We start from the raw sequence: 27,960 nt of genomic DNA, 5'->3' as shown, positions 1-27,960 counted from the left end.
AAATTCAAATAAAATGTATTAGTCAGTGTGATTGGTATCGTTGTGCGGCCCATGCTACATTTGTTTTTGTTGTTATTTGGCATCATTAAAGTGCCTCATGCACCGAGTTTAAGTCTACCCTACAGTCACATCAAATGAAATACATTAGTGCCACCACATGTCTTGTTACTTCATTCCTCTGCAAAGTTGATCAGGCAGCTAAAGCTAGTTTGCCTAGACAAGCCAAAACAAGGACACTTGCTTATGCCTCGTTTCCACCGAGTAGAGCGGCTCAGAGCGGGACAGCTCGCTTTTAAGAATCTCGGTGGTGTTTCCACCGCCGACCCTACCCTAACTGGTAGGGCGGGGTTTAGGCTCTACTGCGATAGCCGCCGCCAGAATATGGGTCAAACTATTGGGCTGTGGAACAACTGTGGTCAAGCCAGAGGTCTTTCCTTTTTGCTTGGTCAAACCAACCTCTTCTTTTTTTATTCCCCCCGTTTTGTGAGCGTATTACGCCTGTAAATGCACAGAGACGGCTCGGTGCAAGTCAACAGCGAACAGCGCTGGCTGCGGCAGCTACGTGACATTGCAGCAGTGGGAGACAGTGTAACCAACTGATTAATTTAATGACGGGGAAAAACACCACACAATAAACAGTGCTGCGCTCACATTTTTCGCCAAAACACAAAACTCTCTTCACTCTTGCCGAGGTGACTACACACGGCGGAAATGATTCTTTCGACCAATCAACGGACAACAGTGTGGAGTTCCACCTTTTCGGCACAGTTTCAACTGAGGAGTACCGAAAATGGGAGCGGCTTAGAACGGTTAGGCTCGCTTATATCTGTACCCTACCCAACTTTTGGCAAATGGAAAGCCAAAATAACCGGACGGAACCGCTCTGACCCAACCCGCTCTGACCCAACCCGCTCTACTCGGTGGAAACAAGGCATTAGAGACCAGCGCACTCCCAACTACAGTTCGGGCCAAGAAGCTGACGGATAACAACTCCTGGGAGTGATGTAACCCTTCATTTGTCAAATAAAGAACCTAAAGAAAGGGCAGCGCTGTTAACCCGTTGATGACTATGGCAATCTAGGATGCATGTCCTTAATGCCTGAGGGTTTTCTGAACAAATAGTATGAATTATCATTGAATTATTATTATTATTATTTTTGACGTGATTTTCGGCAAACCACACAACATTTGGGTGGTGACGTGGTCTTAAAAAAATCAACAAAACCCACCTCATGTGTATTTGAACCAATGACGGTGCATTCTATGCTGCGCACGTTATGAAAATTAGTTAAAGTAACAATGCTGCACTACGCAGCAGCCGGCAGGAGATACAATGTAGCGTCGCGCAGCAGCCGTCATCAATGGGTTAAGACACCCACGAGTAACTGTTAAAAAAATATTTCATGTTCTTTTAACCAGAGTTGAAGAAGGAAAAACAAGTAGAAGATTTATTTCAAAGCTTAAAGGTTTATTATCTAAATTGAGTGAGCAGAAACATGTAGGCCTACATGGAGCTTACTGGTTCTCAAAAATCGTCCCCAGTAAGACTGAAGACAAAATGGTGGGACATAGTGTTATATGGAAACAAATACATTATTTCTGATTGGTTGACTATGTGTTAGAGGCTGGCCGTAGATGTTAGGCTTGGCTTCCCGATGACGTCTTCTTCTTGCTGGTCTTCATAAGATACATTTCATGGTTTACACTACCCTGCTCATAAGAGAGGTGAAGGGTGCGGGGTCGTTGCTAGGCCGGTTGTCATGTACTGGCTCATCCCACACAAATAGTTCTCCCCTGACCTTGGGCAAAGTATCTACTGAAACGGCCTGCCTCTGCATATACAGTTTTGTTATGTGCACTTACAAATGGTGAATGAATGTGAAGTTACTAAACATACAAAAGTGTATAAGTTTAAAAAGCACAAGAGTATAAAATTAAGATTTATTCTCACATAACTCACAGCCACAGAAAAGAAAAATCACGTCACGTTACACGGTTATGTGTTCAAGTGCTGTTTGTTAAAGTGACAAGTTGGCGGAGATAGTTCATCATGATTAGTTCAATGTGAACTTGTCAAATCCACATTTTAGTACAAAGTATGTTTATTCAACATTGTATGGTAGGGGAGAGTGGCCTAAGTTGTGCAACTTTTTACTCAAAGTGATTTTAAAGTGAGGCCAGCGTATACAGCCATGCCACTGGCACAACTCTCAGAAATGTACTTCGCACTAGTTGCTCCGTGCTTGTGACTGCCACCTGACTAATGTGATTCCCCCTCCATTTCTGCCTTTAAATCAAGGCTCAAAACCCATCTTTACACCCTGGTTTTTCCTCCCCATTAACTATCTTACCTCTGCACTACTATCTTTGTTTATATTTGTGGATGTATGGGCTTTATGTGTTTTATTTTAGTTATTGTTATTTTACCTTCATTGTTTATCTACTGAATGCACTATGTACAGCACTTTGGACAGTGCAAACTGTCATAAATGTGCTTTTATAAATATATTTTACTTACTTACTTGTAACTCACATAGGCCCTTTGGCACAAATCACCCCAACCCCAGAATTTTGGATGATAGGCATGATGCAGCAGTTTAGGGCTGACATTGTGCTAACTATATAGACACAAAGTGTAGCATACTAAAGCACTAAAACATGTGTCAAATGTTTTCAAACGTGTCACATATAATTGTTCAGACACAATAATCAAAAAACCATGATCATGGAAATTTTACTTTGAAAGGCAAAAAACAGTTTTTTGAGCTTAAATGTGCTTATATCTTATTCCATGTTTCTCCCTTCTTTACAGGATGAGTCAAATGGATGGCTCTTCTTAAATATGTGGTCACATTTCCAATTTCTTCTATGGTTTTCTAGAAACAAGGGATGGCACACTTCCCCAACCGCACAACTTAGGCCACTCTCCCCTATACATCTGCATAGAGACTGCCTCTACTGGTTAGAACCTGGGTACTGCATACACATCTTTCTATTGGCTGATCTAGTTGAGCATGATGTGGGTGGTTGGTAACATTTTACAATAAGGGTAAATTAATTAACTTCTAGTTGATGCTTAAAGCCGCTTGTAAAAATCTGACATGGCAACAGTCAGTCAGGGTATGGTTAGGGAGGGGTTAGAATACTGTGTTATCTGGGTGTGCCTTTACTGTCTTAGCCTGCCTCCCAGCACCGCCCAAGTTGATGCACTTTTTGAATTTCATGGAGGAGGCAGTTCAGCCCAAACTAGGGGGGTTTAGTTTCCCTTTAAGATTCACAGGGCATCCCTATTCACATTTCTCACACTGACTCAAGTTGAATCGTGCAGCAGCACACCCAGATAAAAGCTCCAGTTATTCTGAAGTTTGATTGAAAAGTGTTTTTCCTAATGTCCACTTTTCTACAGATTTCCCTTCTCTTTGAGTAAATCCCTGTTAGTCAGCCTTTCAGAGAGAAGATAAGAAGCTCCTCAAATTCTTTCATATTACATTTTAATTGTTCCAGTTTGGACAATTAAGTATTTCCAGTCTTCTGTATTTACCAGGGATGTGCATTCCTTTCCTTTTTAAAGCTATTAATTTTGAGTAATTACCCTCAAGCCCATTGCCCATGTTCAGTAACCCATGCAGGAGTGCTGCCAGTGCCTCTTGTCTCTTAATTACAAATATGAATCCTTAATGCATGTATGGGAAGCAAAATAATTAGACAGATATTTCTCCTCATCTCTTTTTTTATTTCTTTACTGACATGTGTGCAAAAGCCCAAATGACCTGACGTGCCTGCTAAAGAGAGAGTTAGAAAAAAAGCCTGCATATCATCTGCATATTCTAAAAGGAATTAGAACCTCCCGCTGCTGTGCCCGGTCGCATCCCTTCACCAGCGTGTGTTTTCCAAAGCTGTATTCTTCATTAGAATATCTGAACTGCTATAAATATGGCTCTGGATTAGGTTATTGTCTCATTATCTTTTCTTTGCTTTGCTGCTAATAAGCAGGACAGGGCAGCTAAACGAGCGAGTTGCGTTTACATTATTTGAAACGTGCTGTAATAATGCTCATTAGAGTGTTCCCCTTTTTGTTACACAGCCGCTTTAATTAGATTTTTTTTGTCTCCACTCCTTATTAAGAACCGGGGCGCCCACTGCTAATAATGCCTGTAATGTATTTGTTATTACAAGACGAGACAAGGAAAGAAAGAAGTGGAATTATTTCTCTTTTTAAGTGTCTCTTAATTGAAGGATTTTTAATTGGAGCTTGTTTGACTTCCGATGAGTAATCGACTACATGGAACAATGCCCCCCTCCTTTCCCTCCTCCTCCACCCACAGTGCTAACCTACGCTTCTGTTGTTCAGCTCCTGTAAAGACAAGCCCACACACACACTTGACCAAGTTAGTTTGAGGCCAAGTTTAAGGCCACGCCTCCTGGCCCTGCTCAAGCTGATGGAGGTGCTCAGTTGTCGTGGAGATCGTTTAGTTGTTGTTACTATCTTAGAAAAAAAACTTCAGTAGATAGCAGGCCTTTGTATGGAGGGAGATGTCTGCAGTGTCATATTGGGAAATCCTTCTTGATCTTTCTCTGTTCGTCCACTGACTCCTGGTGTATTGTATTAGCTAGTTAATAGTTAGCATGGAAATTGTTTTTGTAGAGGAAAAAAACCATCCGTGCGATAAACCTTTGAGACCCATAGGCTACTTGTATTGACTTTGTGACAAGAAGAGGACAAAGTAGTTTTGCCACAAAAAACAACATCCTCTTTCTTCATGATAATTTCCCAATTCCTCGGGACGCAAAACGTAATGATACAGGATCATGTTCCTGTTTGAACACTGACTTTAATACAAGCTGTATAAAAATAATGAAGCATATTGATATTTTTTTAAATAATCTTAAATAAATAAATGTATATATATATATTTGTTTAAGATATTTTTTTGGGCATTTTTTTTTAATGCTTTATTGATAGTGTAGAGACAGAGTTGAAATGGGGCAGAGAGGGGAGTGACATGCAGAGAACGACCGCGGGCTGGAATCGAACCCGGGTCCGCTGCTGGCCGAGGCCCTTGGGGGGGACGCCTACCAACTGAGCTAAGGGCGCCCCCTATTTTAATTTTTATTTATATACATTTTTTTTATATTTCTTTAACATACTTAACCCTTAGTATTTACCCAAATATCTCTGAATACACTACCTCTTCCAAATGCTCAAAAGAGCAAAAACAGCTCCCCATTCAGTAAACGGATCATCATAGATCATCAGGGGTCAGGCAAGCATGTTTCCAAGTGCACCTTAGACTCAACATTTGGTTGTTATATTCCTTACACACAGCATACATGCCGTATACACCATCACACTAGACTTTTGTCACCCTCTTACACATGTCTCGACCGACTCATGCCACGACATGGACCAGTAGCAGAGGTGTACAGTGTGCAGGCATTACTAATGGCCTCTCTGTGGCACCACTATGTCTCTAAAACAAGCCCAGACTGCACAAAGAGAGTGCTGCCAAGGCAGACACACACTGGAAATCAATGTCAGTTGTCAATGGATTTCAAGGCCACATTATCCTAGTAAAAAGGATAAAGATTGCTGGGGAAACTGATGCTCTTCAAATTTTTTACTTTAGATGACACTGAAATGGGTACGATAACATACTTCATTTCACCACAGATGCAGTGCATTTTCAGGTCAGACTTTTCTCTTCTGTCCTGGTTAGGCCAGGCTGCTGAATATCTATTGAGTTTTCTTTGTGTAAGTTGTAGCTGTGGTCCTGGAGGTCTATTCTTTATAAGTGAGAGTGACAGTCCAAGGCACTGGATAATTTCTGGACAACTCCAGCTCATGCTTGTTTGTTAGAGGTAGGCATAACATTTTTCACTCAAACCCTGTAATACACTCATCTTGGTCTTCATGGAATAGTAATCCCAATTGGTTGAACAATGTTCGTGCTGTTTTTGTCTGATTCACCAGAGGGGCAGATTTTGCACTCTAAGTAACCCCCAAAAAACCTACTAAGATATAGGTGAGGTTAATTCAGCAAGAAATATTTAGTGAAATAGAGGACTAATAAAATAAATATAATGTGTGATCCACATTAAGGCAAAGCAAGTTTATTTATATAGCACAATTCAGACACAAGGCCTTTCAAAGTGTGTTACAGGGGCATACAACACATCAAAATTAGGAAACAGGGAAAAAGTCAAAGGCGTTAGCCATGTAGCTGTGAACCAGTACACATAAGCACAAACACCACAACACTAATGAACAAACAAAACATCAATGTTTCAGCTAACCAGAAGGACCGGTTTTGGTCTACCAGGTTTGCATGAGTTACTTTTCTAGACCTGCTGAGGTGTAGAATAAATTCGAGTGTGTGTGAGCTTAATTCATATTTAGTTCATAGAATGAAGAAACCTATTAATCAAACATTCCACACAGAACATTTTTGGACGAACACGTTTATTTTTAAACCCCTACTTAACAAGGGGATTATAAATATGCTTTTGGTAGAATAGAGTGTAGAGAGAATAGGGGAGACTATCCATTAGTTTGATCCATCAAAGTAATTCATAAAACATACATTATTAAATTACAGTCTTGCAATGTAAATTGTATTTTGGAAATGCTATTCTCAGCCAGGCTTTTGTATGATTCATTTAATCAGATGTTTCAAATAGTTTTTTTTTTTTTTTTTTTTAGATGAGATGAGTTCCACTTTCCTAATGATTTGTCTCAGGTCTTGATTCTCTCATCATTTATAACCTTTGGATTGAGTAACAGTCACTTACTTACTTAGGCCTTTAAATTCCTTTCAGAACATAGGCCATTGATGAATCGTTTCCACCCTTGTCTGTCTTGGGCCATCCTCTCCGGCTGTTTCCACGTCAGTCCTATCTTTTTCACGTCTCTGTGCTCCTTCTCCAGGTGTTTTTGGGTCTCCCTCTGCTCCGTTTGCCTTGTGGGTTCCATGTTAGTGCCTGTTTGGTTATTGCCATTTTGCTTTTTCTTAGTGTGTGACCTATCCAGCTCCACTTTCTCCTTATCAGCTGTGTCTCTATTGGCTCTTGATTGGTGCGATCCTACAGGTTGGTGTTACTGATGCGGTTTGGCATAAAGGTGCGAACACACCGCACTGGCAAACTTGAAGTTACATTACCTATGAATGAAAAGTTGAATTATCCCAACACAATATAATTAGTTGGTTCAAATGAAGGCCTGTTTTCCTTCAAACTTAAGCGTCTTAGTTGGCCTCAAAAGTAGCGCAGGCAGTTACATTAAACATTTAGAGTTTTCTTAACTTGTTTTATTTTTACAGTGTGCACTGTTCAACTGTGGCTGTGGTGCTGTTAGTGCTTGCTGTTCTAGTTAACTCTTTTTACATTTTTTCCAATTAAATGTTTTACCATTTTTCTGTCTTCTCACAGGTACAAGCATTTCCTACAGGATCTGACTGCCAACACAAGTCCAGACAACCCAGAGTTTCAGCAGCTTTCAAGTAGGTGTCTTTTCTGCCTCAGTAATAATTTTGCATATCTGCACAGTTCAATATTTTTTTATTTTTAGCTTTTTGCTTCACTCTCCAGCTCAAGAAAGTCGACAGAAACTCTTCCTGTAACTGTGCGTGCATTTTTCATGTAGAAATGGGCAAAGGTCTCTCATCCAGGTTAGCTTAGTTCGAACACTGGTAGCCAAGGGGAGCAGGTATAAAGATAAACTTTACACTAGGGGTGTCGTTGTCGTTGTCCGCACCACCCACCCTTGCCTGTCTTGCAGACTACGCGCGCACACGCACGCACGCACGCACGCACGCACACACACACGTGTATTCACCTTTACACACACACAGTTGACGTGAACTACGGTTGTGCGCACACACACACACACATTCACTTATTATTTGTTCACCGTCATTATCACTTTTTGTGCTTTTTACTTATTTCATTTTCCTTTATTTATTCTCGAAAGATCAATTGAGGTTACCCTCTTTTACAATGACGTCGAGACAGATACACAATATACAATGAGAATACAGAACAAGCTTACAAAGAGACAACAACAATTAAAACATTCAGATTAATTGAATAAAACAGAACAATAGCCTAATTAAAACAGTTACAAGTGGAGTGGGGCTGATTCAAAATAATAACTTTAAATTGGTTAACAGTTATGCGTGTATTTATTTTAATTTGATGTTGTAGGCTGTTCCAGGAGTCAGGGGCACTGTGGCTAAAAGCAGTCTTACCAAGGTCAGACCGGGCGTATGGAACATATAACATGAGCATTTCAGTTGAGCGGGTTTGATAAAGCCCATCTGAAATATGCAGCATTGTTGTCAAATAGAGTGGCAGCTTTCCGGTCAGGGCTTTATATATAAAAATATGCCAATGTGCATCACGTCTCTCTTTAAGAGAGGACCACCCAACCTTTTCATATAAAAGACAATGGTGAGTGTCATAAGCATCTCCTGTAATGAACCTTAGGGCAGAGTGAAAAACGGAGTCTAGGAGTTTAAGACATGATTGAGATGCATGCCTATAAACCACATCACCGTAATCAAGGACAGACATAAAAACTGCCTCAATAATCCTTTTCCTACTGAACAACGGGAAGGTGGCTCTGTTCCTATAAAAATATCCAATCTTTTGTCGCAGACGACAGACAAGATTTTTTATGTGAAATTTAAAAGATATTTTTTCATCTATCCAGATGCCGAGATATTTATATTCAGTGACTCTTTCAATTTGAGATCCATTATTTGTATGAATATTAAGATCATTAAAATGTATAGTTCTTGCTCTGGAGAAACACATATATTTTGTTTTGTCTGTATTAAGAACAAGCCTGAGGTCCACTAGACAGTCCTGCAGGGTGTTAAAAGAGCTCTGAAGGTTCTGAACAGATTGATGGACCGAATCAGAAATGCAATACAGTACAGTGTCGTCAGCATACAAATGGGCTTGACAGTTTTGTAGCGATGAAACAATGTTATTGATGTAAATTGTGAATAGGACTGGACCTAAAATTGAGCCCTGCGGAACACCATTTGTAACTGTTAAAAACTCAGTTTGGTGGCTTCCCAGTTTTACTGACTGCTGTCTATCAGAGAGATAGTCCCTAAACCAGCTACATGTAGAATAATCAAAACCAATATCATGCAGCCTCTGTAAAAGCAAATGGTGATCTAAAGTATCAAAGGCTTTTGACAGATCAACAAAAAGTGCTGCACAGTGCTTTTTATTGTCGATAGCTGTAACAATGTTGTCTAAGACCAAAGTGACAGCAGATACAGTACTGTGACCTGCCCTAAAACCAGATTGAAATGGGCTCAGAATGGAAGCACTGGATAAAAAGGTTTTCAACTGATTATTAATAACTGATTCTAGGATTTTTGCCAGGCATGGGAGTTTTGAAATTGGCCTGTAATTATTGAGATCACTTTTGTCACCCCCTTTATGCAATGGGATGACATGAGCTTTTTTCCAAACTTTAGGAACAATACCGGAGGAGATGGAAAGATTAAAAATATGGGTTATTTGTTTTGATATTATATGTGTAGACTTATGAAAGTTGTATTGCACTGAGGCTACTTACGACTGTTCACGACAACTGGGTATGCACGCATGCACACCCCTACTCTACACTATCACTAAACACGCTTGTGGTCTTGTTAGGACTTGTTTATTTGCAAAGTATTGTTGAACTCTATATTGCTATACGTACAAATGTAGAACTATTCCATTTACCCCTTGCTCTATATTGTGTAGCTAGTGTGTGTGGAGCTGCACACTCACATTCTCACATGTGTGAAGCTGAGGTTGTTGCTGTCACCTCCCTCTCCCCAAGCTGTCATGTGACATTCAGGGTTTGTCTGTGACGGGCAACCTTACAGCTAGTGATGGGGCTGCGATGATGTGTTTCGCCTCACTACACACACAGACGTTTGGCTTCACTCAAACAGTGGATCCCTTCCTACCTGTGACAAGTAGTTTGAAACACAAGAAGAGACTCAAGAAAAGCTATAGCACAATTACAGAATGTAGGGGCCAAGTCCTCCAACAGCATGCAAACAAACAGAGGAAAAATCAACACTTTGATCTCAGCAAGTCAGACTCTGTCATAGTGAAAGACAGCACTCATTATATTCATTTGAGGAACAAAAGAAAGTGCTCTCTCTCCCTTTCATTCCTCATTTGTTATTGTCACAGCTTGGCTTCGGATGGTGTAGAAAACCGAAAGTGAGGCAAATGCTCGATAGGCGTGTAAGTTCAAAGTTTTGACGTGGATTTTGACATAATTAATTGGTAGCGGATCAGAGGGATATTAAGCGGGGAAGCGATATTAATAAATAAAATCTTTCAACATCAACACGAATCCCCTATAATGACTCATTTCAAATCGTCAAATAAACAGCAAATCTGACTCGAGTGCGGAATGTACACAAGGAATTATTTATGTGTATCAATTAAAATCTCATTGCTTGGTGTGCTGCCTTTGCTTACAAATTAAAACAGCCCCTGACTCTAAGATGAAGGTACATATCTAAATGTGCTCCACCATCGCCTCTTCCTCTTCTCATTAGAGATTTTTTTTTAAACTCTGCTCGCTGCTGCTTGTGTGTGTGTGTGCGCGTGTGTGTGTGTGAGTGTGTGTGTAAAAAAAACTTCCTGTAGTCAGCCCGGTTGTATTGTAAAGGGAATTATTTAAAAAAAGAAATTCCAGACAAATCACATTGTATCTGATTAAGCAAACTAGCAGATATAATCACAAGAGGCTTTGTTGTTGTTGTTGTTGTTATTATCTCTTTGTTTTTTTCTCTCTCTCACTCACACACACACACACACACACACACACACACACACACACACACACACACACACACACACACACACACACACACACACACACACAACCCTCACAGTGAATTCGGGCTGGATTTAATTTTTTGTAAATGCAGAAATATGACACTCGGAAGCCTTAACATTGCCGTGGTAAGCATAACCAGGTCTGACCCTAGCTGGAAGCAACTCTCCAACTCTGTCAGGGAATTTAACAGTAATAGTTAACACGGTCAAACACAGTCTAAATAGTGAATAAATGAGAATAAAGAGCCGTACCAAGTGGAAAGATATCTTCAGAAAATGTAATAGGCTAGATGTATTATTAATGCCTCGGCCTGAGCTCAGCCCAAGAATACTGTAATTAGGAGTTTTTTTTTTCTTAAGCAAAAAAAGGCAATAGTAAATATTCCAAACATGTGCAACAAAGGGGAAAAAAGAACGTCTGTGCGGATGCGTTGTTTGCTTTACATTGTAATTGTTGTGAAGTTAAGCGTGCCAATTAAGGGCCGTGATTATTTTGGTGTAGACAAGTCACCCCGAGGATCAAGTTCATATGCAGCAGAGGTTTTCAGCGTACACAGAAAAACAAAAGCAAGCCGAAAGTTGAGCTTGAAATTAGAATCCGACTCTTTGTTGTTATTTTGGATTGCGTTAATGATGCTCAGCTCAAAATGTTTGCAGCAATTATTATGGCTGGCATTGTACACAGTAATTGGATGCTTCTGTCTATTTTGATGATTTGCCTATTTGTTCTGGGGCGAAGATTTTAAAAGCTTTGTGCATGAAAAGTAATGAAGGTAGTTTGTGAAAGACTTCTCTATACACAGATAGATGTGGAATAATGCAGTTTTTCTATTGACAGAGTTCATCATCAGTCAGATTTACATGGAACTTTTTCTCAGTTTTGATATGCCGTTGATCGACTAAGTGGTTCTGCTTTTGTGTAAAAGGGGTAGGATTAAATACATTCATACTTCTTCCTACTCCTTTTCAGGCATATCATATCAATATATGTAAATTGTAATGTTTTTTCTTTTTTGTAAAATAATTTAAACATAATTTTGTTTTGTATTTTTTTATATATGTCTGAAAGACATTTAATCAATCAATCAAATCAATTCCTCAGTACTTTTTGAATACTAGTTTAACTTTGTCCGTAGTCTTTTGTATGGAAATCTTTATAGTACTGACAGTGTGCACTGACTTAGTCACATAAAGTTCTATTGACTAGTGTTGGATCAGATATTTCCACATTTAAATCATCAGAACTCATAAGGTTTACTCTGATCAGTGTTGGGAACGTTACTTTAAAAAAGTAATTAGTTATAGTTACTCACTACTTTTTCCAAAAAGTAACTGAGTTAGTAACTGAATTATTTTTATAATAGAAGTAACTAGTTACCAGGGAAAGTAACTATTTGCGTTAGCCTACTGTAAAAAAAAAAAATTGTCAACAAATTTGGATTTTTCTGAGCAGTTTTCACAAGTCAGTTGAAATGAGTAGAACAGACAGGTAGGCCTACTTGTAGGCTACATAACCTTCAATATGTATTGCACATCAACAGACAGCAAGAGGTTTATCCTGCACTTCAAGTAGGCCTAGCCTATTTCGTTCTCAACAAAAGTAGTAGAGGAAACTGCTGAATGTACCGTGCTGATCTGCTATCACTGAAGGCCAAAAACGTCAGACTATGAAGCATGAGACGATGAGAGGAGGAGTAAGGATTTATCCTATGTTTAGCCTATTTCCTTCTTTAACATGCACAGCAGCATACAGATCCCAGGAAAATAACAGTAGCAATATTCGGCTAATGATGACACGCTAAACAGCTGTTGCAACCGGCGAATCGCTGCTGTTTAATAACGTGCATAAATTATAATTTATAGAGATCGGGAAACTCCATGCACTTACTCACAAGGGCGATGCAAACAAACTCAGGGAGAGCACGTTTCAACCGTGGATTGATAGGTGGTTACTGCGGCAACGCACACGCACTCACACAACAGAGAGAGAAAGAAAAAGAAACTTCACTAAACAGGCGCTCCGGCTGACTGACGTGACGGCGCTAACTGACAGTTATAATGTCATCCACACTGAATAAAACACATCTTAAAACAATAAGAAATAACAATCGCTTGTCTTGTTGTTAACCCACCGGTCTCCTTTCTAGCAGTTTGTGTAGTATGAGCCAGGGGTGCTTTCGGATTACACAGTTTATTCAATCAATTCATAGTAACGCACCGCATTTAACGTTCAGTAACGATAACGGCGTTGTAACGACGGAAAAAGTAATTAGTTAGATTACGCCGTTACTGAAAAAAGAACAGCGTTACCTAACGCCGTTATTTTAAACGGCGTTATTCCCAACACTGACTCTGATGCATTGGGTTTGTGTCTTGTGAAAAGTGTTTTTCTTCTTTTTTTTTAAGAAACATGTGTGTGATATGTGAATTATTATAATGAGCTTTATTAATATAGCACTTGTCAAACAAAGTTTAAAGTGATTCACAGAAATACAATTAACTGAAATAAAAAACAACAAAAGCATAAATAAAAAAATTATGCCAGCACTGACAAAACATTTAAGTTGATTCAGGTTAATTCACTAACTTTCTTTCTAACAGTCTTTATAACTTGTCAGTTGTCTGGGTAAAGACAGAGAATGTATTACATCATCACTCCATCGTTCCTAAAGCAACCAGCTGTTGTACAGGAGCTGAGGTGGGATTGGTTTTCGTGTTGTGGAGGAAGTAGGTTTATTCAACCAAATGAGCTGTGATTATTGGGGGCTGCTGTTGTTTGCAGACAATTACAGACTGACAGCTCAGCCGATTAGAAGGAGTGCAATGCATTATGGGCTACATGGGCCTCTGTGGTGGAGCCCCGCTTCGCTCTCATTAATATCACCATGCATAGGCTTGCCTACACACACACACACATACACACACACACACACACACACACACATTCTAGGGTCAAGTCATATCAGGCTGAGGTTTTTATTGTTTTTCAATGAATGATAACAACTTTGGACACACATAAACACTTATGGTCTTCACGTTGTTTGCTACCTGCTGTGTTTTGGCTGTGACTGCAGAGGTGATTTAAAGAAGCCTTTTTACTACTTAAATCTTCCTAGTTTTGATTTTCCTGTACAGTGTTGTCTTTTGTTAACAGGACACACACACACACACACACACACACACACACACACACACACACACACACACACACACACACACACACACACACACACACACACATATATACGTACGTACGTACGTACGTACGTACGTACGTACGTACGTACATACATACATACATACATACATACATACATACATACATACATACATACATACATACATACATACATACATACATACATACATACATACATACATACATACATACATACATACATACATACATACATACATACATACATACATACATACATACATACATACATACATACATACATTAAAAAAAACACAACACCAAGCCCCTCCAGACCCATTGGGCAGAGCATCAGGACCAGTCATGATTGTCGCGAGGTTTCCATTTGCCCAGCTCAGTTAAGTTCTCTGCTGGACCTCTGATTTGAACTGAAATTATTCTGCTAAGATCTTAACCACTTAACATTTCTCTCTGTGTACCTGTGCACCATTTGGTAGCATGCAATAGGTTTTAGTGTATTTTTGAAAAAAGACATTGTGTTTGGATCTGAAAAACAGGAAATGAGAGAAAAATTTGACAGTGATTTTGACAACAAGTGTTCTTAAGAGTTGCTGACTCCACCATTTAATCCCCAGGTTAACCATACATTCTCAAATATATGACTAAACATGTATGAACAGTCGGGTTCAGTGATTTGAAGCTTTTCTCACAATGGTCTGATGTATTAAGAAATATTACAGACTCCACACACATCCTACTTCTACTGCGCGTCTGCGTCTGACTTTTTTTCACCGACCGTGAAATCAACCTAGAGCGGCCACACATCCAACCTTGGCCACGCTGCAGACGGCCGTCTGAGGCGAGTCTGCAGAGACGCTTCACTTTACCTCAGGAGGCTCGCCTATTTTTTCAGGGAGACGCGCGTCTCTCTGCTTTAACTAATAGAGAAATACTCTGTTGACAGTCATACCAGCAGCATTCCCTGTAGTTTCAGGATTTCCCTGTTTGTTTCCTTCTAAATAAAACTCACCAAGAGCGAAAATGTGAAAAAAGAAAAGTAACGAGGCACTAGGATTACTGCCGAAACTCAATATTAATCATATGCATCATAACATGACATGAAACAACTCTGTATTAATGGGAATTATCTATGAAAACTCTATGTAGAAAGACAGGGCTTTTAGAAGCAGCGCTGCAGCAGCAGCAGTTGAGACGTTCCTTGTGTGTCCGAAAAAAGCGCGAGAGAGGCAGCTGTAACGGAAGGCGACGCACTCCAGAGGTAGATGTGTGTGGAGGCTGTTATATTCTTAAAGAATTCCTCATTGAGTGTCCTCACATGTACAGTATGCTATGTTAATAGAAATGTGGTGTGTGTGTTTTTAGGGGCGGTGGCTGCGGTAGGTGAGGTGTCGCAGCGTATCCAGAAGAATAGCCGCCGCCATGAGAACCACCTGCAGCTGTGCCGAGTGCAGAGACTGCTGAAAGGGAGGAAGACCAAGGTGCTGGCTGCAGGTTAGAGCCTCTATACTCACTGATTCCTTTCATCTGCTTCAACAACCATCTCCATCCCTCTATACCTCTCTCTCGGCACCCTAGTCCTGTGGGAGAGCGGGGGGGGGGGTATGGATAGGGAAATGAGTTAAGTATGGAGATGTCTTGAAGGTAGTCCTCTTGATTGCCTTGAATCAATGGGATTTATTGGAGTTTCTGCTTCATGTTTTATCTGAGTTTGTAGCCTGGATACGTTTCGGTAGTGCTAAAATCTTAATTCTAAACTAAAGTAACTAGTAACTTAACTGATAAGATAAATGTAGTGGTGTCAAAAGTTGAATATTTCCCACTGAATTGTAGCTGAGTAGAAGTAGACAGTAACATTGAAAGAAGAGATTCAAGTAAGGTAAGTGCCTTACACTTGTTTATAAGTATAGTAGGGGAGAACGAGGTCATTTGTCACAATCGTTGTTGCTGTCTGTGAAATTTTGGTATGTAAATATCCAGAATTGGGATCAGAGTTCACCTACATAGTATTCCTTAGTTAGACTGCTGAATTTGAGGTGAGAGGACTGTTTGTGTTTTTCATGTCAAATTGAAAATATTTAGCTCCTCCTAGTATTTTTCTTCTAGGCTTTTACACAATTGGTTTATAACAAAACGCTTGTTACCCTAAAAAAGTGTGAAGGGTAAACTATAGTTTAGATTGTGGTTAGCAAGCTAATTAGTTGTCAGATGGTTGTTGGCCTTGACGCTAGCAAGAAATTCAAGTTGGGGTTGGTCGTCACATTTTTTGGGGGGTTGGTTGTCACATGTTATCTTAAGGCTGCAGCCAGAAAAGGAACCCAATAACGAAATAAATTGTCAAGCTGTATCCTCACTGACACCCCAGAGAAGGAAGGAATAGAGCAGGAAAAGGAAGCTAGCATGCAAAAGAAAAAAGGGCAACAAAATCCAAACAACCCAGTGCATCCCAAACTAGACCAGCTGCCAAGGCTACAGTAAGTTATGTAGGCCTATTTGTCAATTTAACAATGCAATTAAACTTTCAAATTTAGTTCTGCTTTCTTGCATTCTTTTTCAAGATTATTCCCATTAAGATCACATTGTGACAAACAACCCCATAGTGTGTGACAACCGACCCCTTGATGGGGTTGGTTGTCACAATGTGTAAAGGTGTCTTTGATGATTAATTAACTTTTTACAACAATAAGTTAGAAAAAGTGAGGGGTACACATTTCAAGCAACACCTTAAAGGAATACTTCACCCATACGGAACCAGCGTTCTATCATTATAAAATAACTATTATAATATAATGAATTAGGTTTTTCTTCCCTCAGTCTTCCCTTAGTCTTCCCTTGGCCCAGCTGTCCTGTTATTCCTGACCCTTACTGTGATGTCACAGTAAGGAAACTGTAGGTTTAGACAGTGAGACCATAAAACACTCTTTCTGCCTTTTCTCAGGCTAAAATGATCCGATTTCAATTTTTTTTTGCACATTTATACTAAATAGGATCTCCGAGTTCAATACACCTTCATATTCCAACCGGTGAAATAGGCCTTTAAGCTTCAATTTAATGTAGTCTATTGAAAGATGTTTAGGTGATGAGCAATTCTCACTAGAGTAAAAAGTGTGCCTACTAGCCCCGGTCTCCCCTAATTGAGAACACATTAATGTACATTCTACCTCTCACATTCATTGAACATTACTGCGAGCTGTGAGCGAGCTCCTTCCCTTCATCCTGCCTTCTATGGTGGTTGTCTCTGTACTTGTGGAGCGGTGGCCCTTTCCTTCCTGCCACTCCCGTTGTTTGTCTGGCCTCCTTGTTGCTCTGCTCGCCCTGCCAATCTCCCATAGGACCAATTAGAGCCCAGCCTCTACTCACCCAGCAGCACATAAAGAGGTGTGTGTGTGTGTGTGTTGCTATATTTGCTTGGATATGCAGGCCTTTTTTATGTGCGTGTGTGTATTAGCGGATGTGTCGGTGTAGGCTGGAAGTTGAACGCGCTGAATAGAAGCTCATCCCTCTAATGCCGATGTGGGAAGTTTCAAAAGCTCCCTCTCATCCCAGTTCTCAGGCCCCTAACAACTCCGCTGGCTTTCCCCTTCCAGCCAATAAAGCTAGGCTCCCTCCAGGCAAGACTTCAGAGCAGAAGCACCACCAACCACCTCACAAGCCCCGCAAACCTCCCCACCAACACCACCTCTAACGTGGGTAAAAGAAAACGGTCTCTGCCTTTTACAGATGAGAAGCACCGGAGCCCTCTTCAAACATATTAAGTAGCTCTAAAGGAGATGAGGGGGGGCCATGGTGAGACACAAAGCCTGAATCAATGGGACATCGATACAGCAGACAGAAGGCCCCGTTTCCCTGGGAGGTCTGCACTCTTCCTTCAATTTAAACTTAAGATGTCTCACATTTTTCTATCTGGTTTCACATTGATTTTTTCATTGAAATGTATTTCCCTTTTATGTTCCTTTTCATGTATATGTATTTTCTCTCTCTTTAAATTATAAAAAAATGTATTTAATTTTTTTGTCAGGTGTCTTGAGGCCAATGAAACCACCTCATTAAATTAAACTTTATTGTACATTAGCTAATCCTACAAAGATCCATCTACTATTTTTCTACGATTTATTGCTGAAATAGTAAGAAGATATGTCAGTCAATCCACAGAAAATTAACTGACATTAATCTTTACCGTAACAAATAATTATTGAAGTCAATCATCAAGCAAACATGCCAGCCATATCTTGCTTCCAGCCTCTCAATTATAGGGATTTGCTGCTTTTACTCTGTCATCATCTCAGCCTTTGGGAAACTGTAAAAGGTTGTTTTTCCCCCTCAATGTCCTGCATTTTGTCGATAAAACAATCAAATAACCAGATTTAAGGGTGCATATCTCTCCCTCAGACTACTCAATACATATCTACATAAACACTTTACACAATCTGATCCAAGAACAATAGAATATGACTGGATTTAATATTGTTTTAGTTCAGATGAAACTGGTATATGAAGTGCGTATTAGTTTTTAGTGACTAATTTAAAAAGGGAACATTTATATTCCTAAATCAGAAATAAACTGATACAGTATGTACAGTGAATTGCAAAAGTAATCATACCCCTTGAACTATTCCACATTTTGTCACGTTACAACCACACGCATACATTTATTTTACTGGGATCTCATGTTATAGACCAACACATACTGCCGCATAATTGTGAAGTGGAATGAATACATTTCTTATAAATAAAAAACGTAACAAATGTGGTGTGCAAAAGTATTCAGCCCCAGAGTCAATACTTTGTAGAACCACCTTTCTCTGGAATTTACAGACTTACAGCTGCAAGTATTTTGGGGTATGTCTCTACCAGCACATCTAGAGACTGACATGTTTGCCCATTTTTCTTTACAAAATAGCTTATACTCAGTCAGATTGGTTGAAGTATTTCTATTGTATACTCCTACAATCTACAGAATCATAGATAATGAAAATTATCAGTTGTCGCTGATGTAGTCTTATGTACTCCTTAACACTTATAGTTCACCGCTTAATGTTATATTATTATTCACTTTTAAATGTTTTGTTTCTATTCATTCGCCTTTCTAATGTGTATTATGTATTTTAATCTTGCCCCTGTAAAGCACTTTGAATGGCCTTGTGTCTGAATTGTGCTATATAAATACACTTGCCTTGCCTTGCCTTAACTTGTATCACTAATAGCTCCAATTTTCAAGTTAATGTTAAAAGAAGCTTGTTAATTGTCCAAACTCAAGCATTGCCATACCGTGCCTTGCCCTCATTCTGCCACAGCGGCTGCCCTCTGCCTGTGTTATGCCTGGGACACATGAGTAGGAACAGGACCCTTTGTAGATCAATCTTTTATTTCCTCCCCCCCCCTACCTGCCCCAGCCCAAAGGCTTTGTAGTAGAGCAGAGGTGCTCTTTGACAAGGGGGAGCTGAAAGGCCTGGACATGGAGAGGAGATGCTTGGGCACTTCCTGCTCTTTCAACCTCCCTGCCGCCTTATAGAGCACTGTGGATGGTCAGATGTTAGGCAGGGGGTCTGAAGTGAAACCTGGTCCACAAAGAGAGACCCTTCCTCACACAACCTCTCTGACTCTGCCGATCAAGGGGTCAGATTAAGTCATCAAACTGTAAAGGTTAGGCAAGTCTCGGTTTGCTTTTAAGTAGTTTTAATAAATCTATATCTATCTATAACTCTACATACAAGTCTTTAAATTTGAGTCTGGAAAATAATGTCATTTTGAAATGGAAAATGTGTAGGAACCCCCAATATTTGTTTCAAATATTACCATTTAATATGGTAAATAAAATCTCTTGGTTATTGTCCTTGTCATTTCACCCACAGTACAAAACCATAGGACTTGCTGTGTTGATGTGAACTTTTAGCACACAGCTCCTGATCAGATATAATTTGAGGAAGATCTGATCATGTTTTGATGATCAGATCACTGCACTTGAAATGTAGTGAAATGCATCAGTTTCAGCACACTGGACACTAGCAGCATTCTGATGCTTGAGCAAACATGTATCACATCACTGCCCATGCGTGGTTTAAAACGTGATAAAATATTCTGTTAGCGGAGTATGATGCTGAGTTATGACAGTGGACATATCTGCTCTGTACTGCGTTTACTCATGCCCTGTGCTTTAAACAAACCCAAATGGGAGAGATTTATGCAGGTAAGGTCCTTACTCCTCAGTTTATTTCCTTTGGCAGCCATACGGTGTATCACTGGCACTCTGCCTGCCAGAGGCTGTCATTCAAATAGACCCCCCCCCCCCTCCCTCCAACAACTGAAATGAATAGGAACATTTCTGATACTTCCCCAAACATATTTTCCCTTCATTTTAATAAAGAAAGTTTGATATGGTACATAAAAACATTATTTATAGAGTATCAGATATCACAACGTTAAAAGCCCCTATTGTGTAGGAGAGTGCAAGAGATCTGTTTAATGAAAACATATCTCACTAAAGTTGTCTTTTAATCAAGAGACTAAAACCAAAAAATACCCAAAAGATTTGATATGTTTGCACCAGGAACCTGAATGTTGTCTTTTCCTTCACAGAAAAATAGACATTTCAACCATACATTTATGCAGAAAAGGCACAGATTGGTGGATAAAAATCAACCAGAATGCAGGAAATTAAGTGTTCGACACTTAAATGTCTGGGGGAGCACCCCATACCCCCGCCTATAATTTATCACCCAAAATGTTGAAACAAAACCTGGCCTATGTCCCTGCCCTGTATGTACGCAGGTTATATACGTAGATATGTTGTTTTTAAAAAGAAGGCATGTCAGTAGACATGTTTGGCCCTTAGTTTGATGTGTGTTTGACACCCTGCGCTAGTCTTTATGGTGAAAACACCAGACGTTACGATAAACATGCGTCGCTGCGACGCGCACGCCCAACGAGTCGCCGGTATGTACTATTTTTGACCCCTCACCTGTTTGCATCCCTGCCACATGCACTGTCTTTAAGGCATGTATAAGACTCTTCACACCCTCGTATTCATGACATATTTAATAGACAGATCACAACCACTTGCTCCAATCTCCTCACAACACCTGAGAGAGTCATGGGGGTGTCTCTGGACTGTTTTTTTCCCGTTTTGAGACCCATGGCATTTTAAAAGCAATTTGACCCTTGCCTGCCCCCCCACCACTTAATCTCAGTGGGGCTTGTCTGTAGCTGAAAACGTCCTCACTTGAGCCCCAGAGGCACGGCTCCGGCCACGCAATCACAGGGCTACTGGCTGGGGCCAATTACAAAACACACCCTGGACCCGGGCGGAATATTTCATCTTTATCTATCCAAATGTCAGCCTCTTGCTTATTAGCTTATCATCACGCCGCTGCCAATCACGGTGAAATGAGAAGAGAGCGTTTGCCTCAGCCGCCCGCCACACCCCGTCATGTCTACCTCCCACTGAGGCTTGTCTGAGAATTTTTCTCCCATCGTCTTCAAACAGCCTTCATTTATCTTTTTCAAAACGGCAAGGCTTAAGTTAGTCTCATTATTTTTGTTCTCCGCACTTCCGCAATTTGATGCTTTAGGAGATGATCATTATTACCACTGTAGCACTGACGTAGCGACGCCGGGTGAAATCTGCATTTTGTGGTTTGATCTCAATGTGTCACTGTGATTTGACAGTGTTTTTTGCAATTCAATGGCATGTTTCCAAATGAGCTTTTACCATTTGACAAGTACCATACCCTCCTTTTTACATTGTGGAACAATTTTAACCCATTTCTGTCTAAAATAATCGTATTCCTTTCCTCCTGGAATTTAATTTAATTTGTTCTCATTTAGGTTCATGATGACCTTTTAGGTTTAAAATGAAAAAAATAACTAAGTTATAAAGTGGAGAAAATAAGTATTTGATCCCTCACTGATTTTGTAAGTTTGTCCACTTACAATGAAATGAACGGTCTATAATTTTAATGCTAGGTTTATTTTAACAGTGATAGACAGAATATCAAAAAGAAAATCCAGAAAATCACATTAAAAAAGACATAAATTATTTAGCATTTCATTGAGTGAAATAAGTATTTGATTCCCTATCAAAACATTGCTTAGTACTTGGTGGAGAAACCCTTGTTGGCAAGTACAGAGGTCAGACGTGTCTTGTAGTTGATGACCAGGTTTGCACACATCTCAGGAGGATATTTGGACCATTCCTCTTTGCAGATCCTCTCCTAATCTTTAAGGTTTCGAGGCTGTCGCTTGAGCTTCAGCTCCCTCCACAGATCTATTGGATTAAGGTCCAGAGACTGGCTAGGCCACTCCATGACCTTAATGTGCTTCTTCTTAAAGATATTTTTTTTTGCATTTTTATGCTTTATTGATAGTGTAGAGACAGTTGAAATGGGGCAGAGAGGGGAGTGACATGCAGAGAACGACCGCGGGCTGGAATCGAACCCGGGTCCGCTGCTGGCCGAGGCCCATGGGGGGGGACGCCCTACCAACTGAATGTGCTTCTTCTTAAGCCACTCCTTTGTTGCCTTTGCTGTATTTTCAGGGTCATGACGTAATGGAAGACCCATCCATGACCCATTTTTACAGACCTGGCTGAGAGAAAGAGGTTGTCACCTAGTATTTCATGGCCCCATCCATATTTCCTTTGATGCAGTGAAGTCCACCTGTCCCCTTAGCGGAGAAACACCCCCAAAGCATAATGCTTAAACCTTCATGCTTGACTGTTGGGATGGTGTTCTTGGGGTCATAGTCAGAATTCCTCTTCCTCCAAGCATAGCGAGTCATTATGATACCAAAGTAAATCACCTTCTCCTAAGCATTCTCCGAGTCGTTCAGGTGCTCATTGGCAAACTTCAGACGGTTCTGTACATGTCCCTTCTTGAGCAGGGGGACCTTACGGGCACTACAGGATTTCAATCCATTACGGCATAGTGTGTTACCAATGGTTTTCTTGGTGACTGTGGTCCCAGCTGCCTTGGGATCATAAACAAGCTCCTCCTGTGTAGATCTGGGCGGATCCCTCACCTTTCTCATGATCATTGATACCCAACGAGGTGAGATCTTGCATGGAGCCCCAGACCGAGGGAGATTGAGGGTCATTTTGTGTTTCTTTCATTTTCGAAAAACAGTTGTCTCCTTCTCACCCAGCTTATCGCCAATGGTCTTGTAGTCTATTCCGGCCTTGTGCATGTCTACAATCTTGTCCCTGATGTCCTTAGACAGCTCTTTGGTCTTGCCCATGATGGAGATGTTGGAGTTTGATTTATTGACTCTGTGGACAGGTGTCTTTTATACAGGTAACAAGTTGAGACAGGTGTGTTTTATACAGGAAACTAGTTGAGATTAGGAATACTTTTTTAAAGCACGAGGACTAATCTGTGGAAGCCAGACTTCTTTATGGTCGGTAGGGGATCAAATACTTATTTCACTCAATGAAATGCAATCTTTTTATCTTTTTTTTAATGTGATTTTCTGGATATTCTTTTTGATATTCTGTCTATCACTGTTAAAATAAACCTAGCTTTAAAATTATAGACCGCTCATTTCTTTGTAAGTGGGCAAACTTACTAAATCAGTGAGGGATCAAATACTTATTTCCTCCACTGTATGTAAATTGTACTGTACACAATGTACACCCATTGTCCATTCTTTCGTGTTTCCTCAAAAAGCACATGTCAGCCTTCTGTCTTGTGGAGCTTGTTAGCACCTGTCTTTTGGAAAACATCTCCTGCACCTCTGTATAGTGTGAGATGGCCAATCAGACAGGTTTATCAGGAGAATCCAACCTCAGTCAGGCTGTGCCCTAACAACGAAAACACATTTTTATTCTGTGACTTTGCACCTATTTATGTATATTAAGGCCTTTGGTTGAACTGATTTGCAAACATCATAGTTGTTGAGGACAGATAATCATGATCCCCAGAAGATCACTGCTTCTTACTTTATTGATTGCTTGACTTTGCTTCTGTTTTTCGGCTTTTACTCAACATCTTGACATTAATTGGATGGGTTGTAAAGCACTCATAACAGGAGTTGAATAAACCAATCAGGTTTAACAGTAAATTCCACAGTGCAGTTAATTAACATTAACAAAACATAGGACTGCAGGACTGCTTTATGTTAATTAATTAAATATTTAAAAAAATAGTATTAACACACACACACACACACACAAAATGTCACCCAGTAAGAGCTGATATAATTTGCTATGGGTTATGTCACTTGGCAGAAGCAACTATCAGCGCTGACTGAAAATGAAAAGCCTGTTACCAGAATGTCCTGTACATATTTCTTTGCTGATAAAATAACTTGAGACACAGCATGTAGGAGAAATGAACCTGGGACATCTGTATTATTCGGTACTTAATCCAGTGTCATTCTGTCCAGTTCTGTGTCCCTCTGTGGTTTAAACAGTAATCAGGGGAGAAAGGAATAACCTGTGACAAAGGTCTTGTTTGAATGGTTCAAATGTGGCTATTCAGCGTGTTCAGCAGAGCTTGTCATACACAGGGTTCCTGTATTACAGTGGTATTGGATGACTATTGTATCATAAGACCCTTTGTACTGTACAAAAAGCAGAAGGATTTTTGCTTAGTGGCTATGATTGGGTTGCACCAGTGATGACATGCATTATTTTCTGTTTAAAGCCATATAGTGACACCATTGAGTTAGTAAATCAGGTTGCACCAATGAATGTCTTTACAAGTAATTCTGTTAGTAATGTGTAACATTAGAATGTCCAGTGGTCACCCATAATTGTATGTAAGACCCTATGGATCAAACAGCAGTGGCATACTAACCAATATGTTATCAAAATCAAAAATATATCGTCACTGTATTTGCTCAGTGAACATAGAAAGTGGGTGGATGCGTGGTGTCTGGCAGATTAAAAGACTGGGACATTGACAGTGTTACACATTCTTATGTGACCCCCCAGATTCTGTGATCTGTGAAGCAGTGAAACCATCAATCCGCCTTCAGGGAACCTTATGTGCATTGTGTGCACAGTTTATTTAGTTGGTATTTGTCCAATGATATTATAGCATTATGTTGTTTTTACTTTACTAAAGCTGTAGCACAGCCTGTCATTGAGGAGCAAACACTACTTTATGTCACAGCAAAAGGAAAGTGTTGTTTACTTTAGTCACAGGGTGGTGACAAAATATGTTGTGAAAGCCCTACAAAGTTTCAGTACGGTACAATCTTTTTTTATGATTATTTTCTTTTGCCAATAAGCCGGCTTTGCTTGGTTCTGTGTTATTTACACAGAACCAAGCAAAGCCGGCATCCTGGCGCATCAGTGTGCCAATTTACACAGCGTTCCACATTCCGGAATGAAAGAGGGGTGCCTGTAAGCAGTGTCAGGTGTGACGTAAACATTTAGCGCCGCACCAGTCAGCTGCTTAACAACACTGGCCGGTGAATGGAGAGCAGAAGTGCTGCGGCTTGCACTAAGAGGGCTGTCTTTTACTGTCCCCGTGATGTGTAGGTTGATCTCGCTACGCGCTGAGTCCAACATCACTGGGACTGTTAACCAAACTGACAAAATCACTCCGCTCACTTACAAGATTCACCTGTGTGTGTGTGTGTGTGTGTGTGTGTGTGTGTGTGTGTGTGTGTGTGTGTGTGTGTGTGTGTGTGTGTGTGTGTGTGTGTGTGTGTGTGTGTGTGTGTGTGTGTGTGTGTGTGTGTGTGTGTGTGTGTGTGTGTGTGTGTGTGTGTGTGTGTGTGTGTGTGTGTGTGTGTGTGTGTGTGTGTGTGTGTGTGTGTGTGTGTGTGTGTGTGTGTGTGTGTGTGTACAGTATGTGAAGTCACGTTACTGTAGAAAGAAATAAAGTGTGGATATACGCTCAGACTTCAGGATTATAATAGCGGCGGCGATCCAGTCGCAGCCTAGCTTAGCCTAGCCTTTAGCTTTTCCAATAATTTCCCCCGTTAAGAAATACTCATAAACTCTGGAAAATGAAGCGTGGGAGTTTTGGATTGAGCAGCGGTGATTTTTATGGGACATCAGGCCGCTGTGGTAAAAGTTAAAGACATTAACATAACTCCCTTTCTTGTGATATTTGCTTAACTATCCATCGACCTTCAACTGCTACCATCGCATGTTAGAACATAGGCTGTGGAACGTCACACTCGCCCCTGGTCCGCAACAACAAGCAGAAGCGCAACAGATTGTGTCTGCAATTTTACTACCTCAAAGGTAGTAAAAATTTGCGGAAGAATCTGTTGCGCCTCTCGGCCCCCGTTCCGCAACGGTCGCATTTATACAGCAGGGCGGAGGGCCGAAATTCCGGCATATATCCCGGCTTTCACTGGCTGTGTAAAAGGGGCTATTTATACAGCTGGCGGAAAGGCCGGCATTTTCCCGACTTTCACTGGCTGTGTAAAAGAGGCTACAGAGAGAGGAGGGATGACACGCAGTAAAGGTCCACGGGTCGGATTCGAACCCGCGAACACTGCAACGAGGTCTGAGCCGATATGGTACGCGCTCTATCCACTATGCCACCGGAGCGCCCCAACAATAAAAGTTTTTAAACTAAAATGTCTTCATTTCCTTTTTAAAAAATGAATTAATTTAAGGATTTAGATTTGATATGGATTTTGAAACGGGATGAAGATTTGATTGAATGATATGCACCCCGTTGCTAATCAGATGTTTTGGACACTCTGATTGTCAGGTCACGTAATTTTTGGGTTCAAAATTGTACTTTGGGTTTCTACTAGAAACTGTTTTCATGGTGTAGTGTCCAAATAAAAACCCTTTATATTTCTCACAGTGCCATTGCAGAATCTCCCTCTGGTCAGCCTCTATTTGCAACACTTTGTTATAGACCCTGTCTATTTAAACCCAGCCTTCCAAAAAAAAGCACAGTCTGCTCTGATTGGCCCTGAATCTACCTGCCAGTTAGAATATAACTGAATATTGTTTCTGGGGGTGTGGCTTATCACAGGTGTAGATAAGCCTAAATTAGGTTGGTAATGAGGGGGTGTGGCTTCTCCCTTATGATGGGTTTATAAACACATGTTTTCAGATTGGTGGGGGTGGAGAAAAAGAGAGGGTTGTTTTTTCTTTAGTCATACAGCAGGGACCCATATTAATGCTGAAAGTGCATTTTGCTAAATGGTCGACCTTTAAAGGTGGAGAGTCAGCCATTGTCAAAATCACTGTTTGTCAAAATCAGTGAATATCACCTCATAATCTGCTGCCTTGCCGTACTGTGTGTGCACTGAAAAGAAAATCCTGTGCTAATACACAGCCCAGGCTCTGTGATTTTGACAACAAGCATTTGCCTGAAACGCTGACTCCACCTTTTTAAATGGCCAACAGATACACACAGCGGCAGCAGTCACTGTGTCAGATGAGATCCATCCCATTTATCTCAGTGCATATTGGGAAAGCCATTGAGCTTCTCTGCAACTCAGACTAGCATCCATAGCTAATGACTGTTCCTTCTTCTGTCTGCTCCCATCACAGGGCGCTGGTACATCCGCGAGGGCTGGCTCAAGACAGTCCCTCCTAAAGGGGCCGACGTCAAGCCCAAGATGTTCTTCCTGTTCTCTGACATACTGCTGCAGGCCAAGCGCTGCAGCCCCCTGCACCCCACCAACGGAGACAAGTTTGTGGGTCAGCACGCCTACCCACTGCAGGACTGCACCCTGGAGAAGGTGTTCGGACACACCAGGAGCCAGGGAGGACTGCTCAGTGTAAGTATCTCGACAACTGGCCTCTGATCTGCCTACTGACAGTCATGTGTCAAGTTTATTTTAGGGGTGGGGACCAACCTGACCCAATATATGTATCGGGTCCGATATGGCTGTAATGGACTAATCGGATATCAGACTGACAACTACGCTCCACCTACCGATCCAAATTCTGTGTTGCTTGAGCCTTCCTAACCTTACACATATCATCACCACCAACAAAGAAA

At 40.7% G+C, this 27,960-nt stretch overlaps 1 protein-coding gene across 1 annotated transcript in view; it reads left to right on the top strand.

The window, feature by feature from the left end:
* Nucleotides 1-27,960, top strand: part of arhgef39 (Rho guanine nucleotide exchange factor (GEF) 39) — a 64,431-nt gene that overhangs the window by 22,841 nt on the left and 13,630 nt on the right. Inside the window, exons 6-8 of the mRNA XM_080050937.1 lie at nucleotides 7,426-7,496; nucleotides 15,404-15,532; nucleotides 27,507-27,736. Coding sequence (XP_079907063.1) covers nucleotides 7,426-7,496; nucleotides 15,404-15,532; nucleotides 27,507-27,736 — 430 coding nt within the window. The remainder of the gene's footprint in view (nucleotides 1-7,425; nucleotides 7,497-15,403; nucleotides 15,533-27,506; nucleotides 27,737-27,960) is intronic.

This window comes from Ammodytes marinus (assembly GCF_949987685.1).
Source record: "Ammodytes marinus genome assembly, chromosome: 22".
Taxonomy (NCBI): Eukaryota; Metazoa; Chordata; class Actinopteri; order Uranoscopiformes; family Ammodytidae; genus Ammodytes; species Ammodytes marinus.
This window is presented reverse-complemented; position numbering and strand designations above follow the sequence as displayed.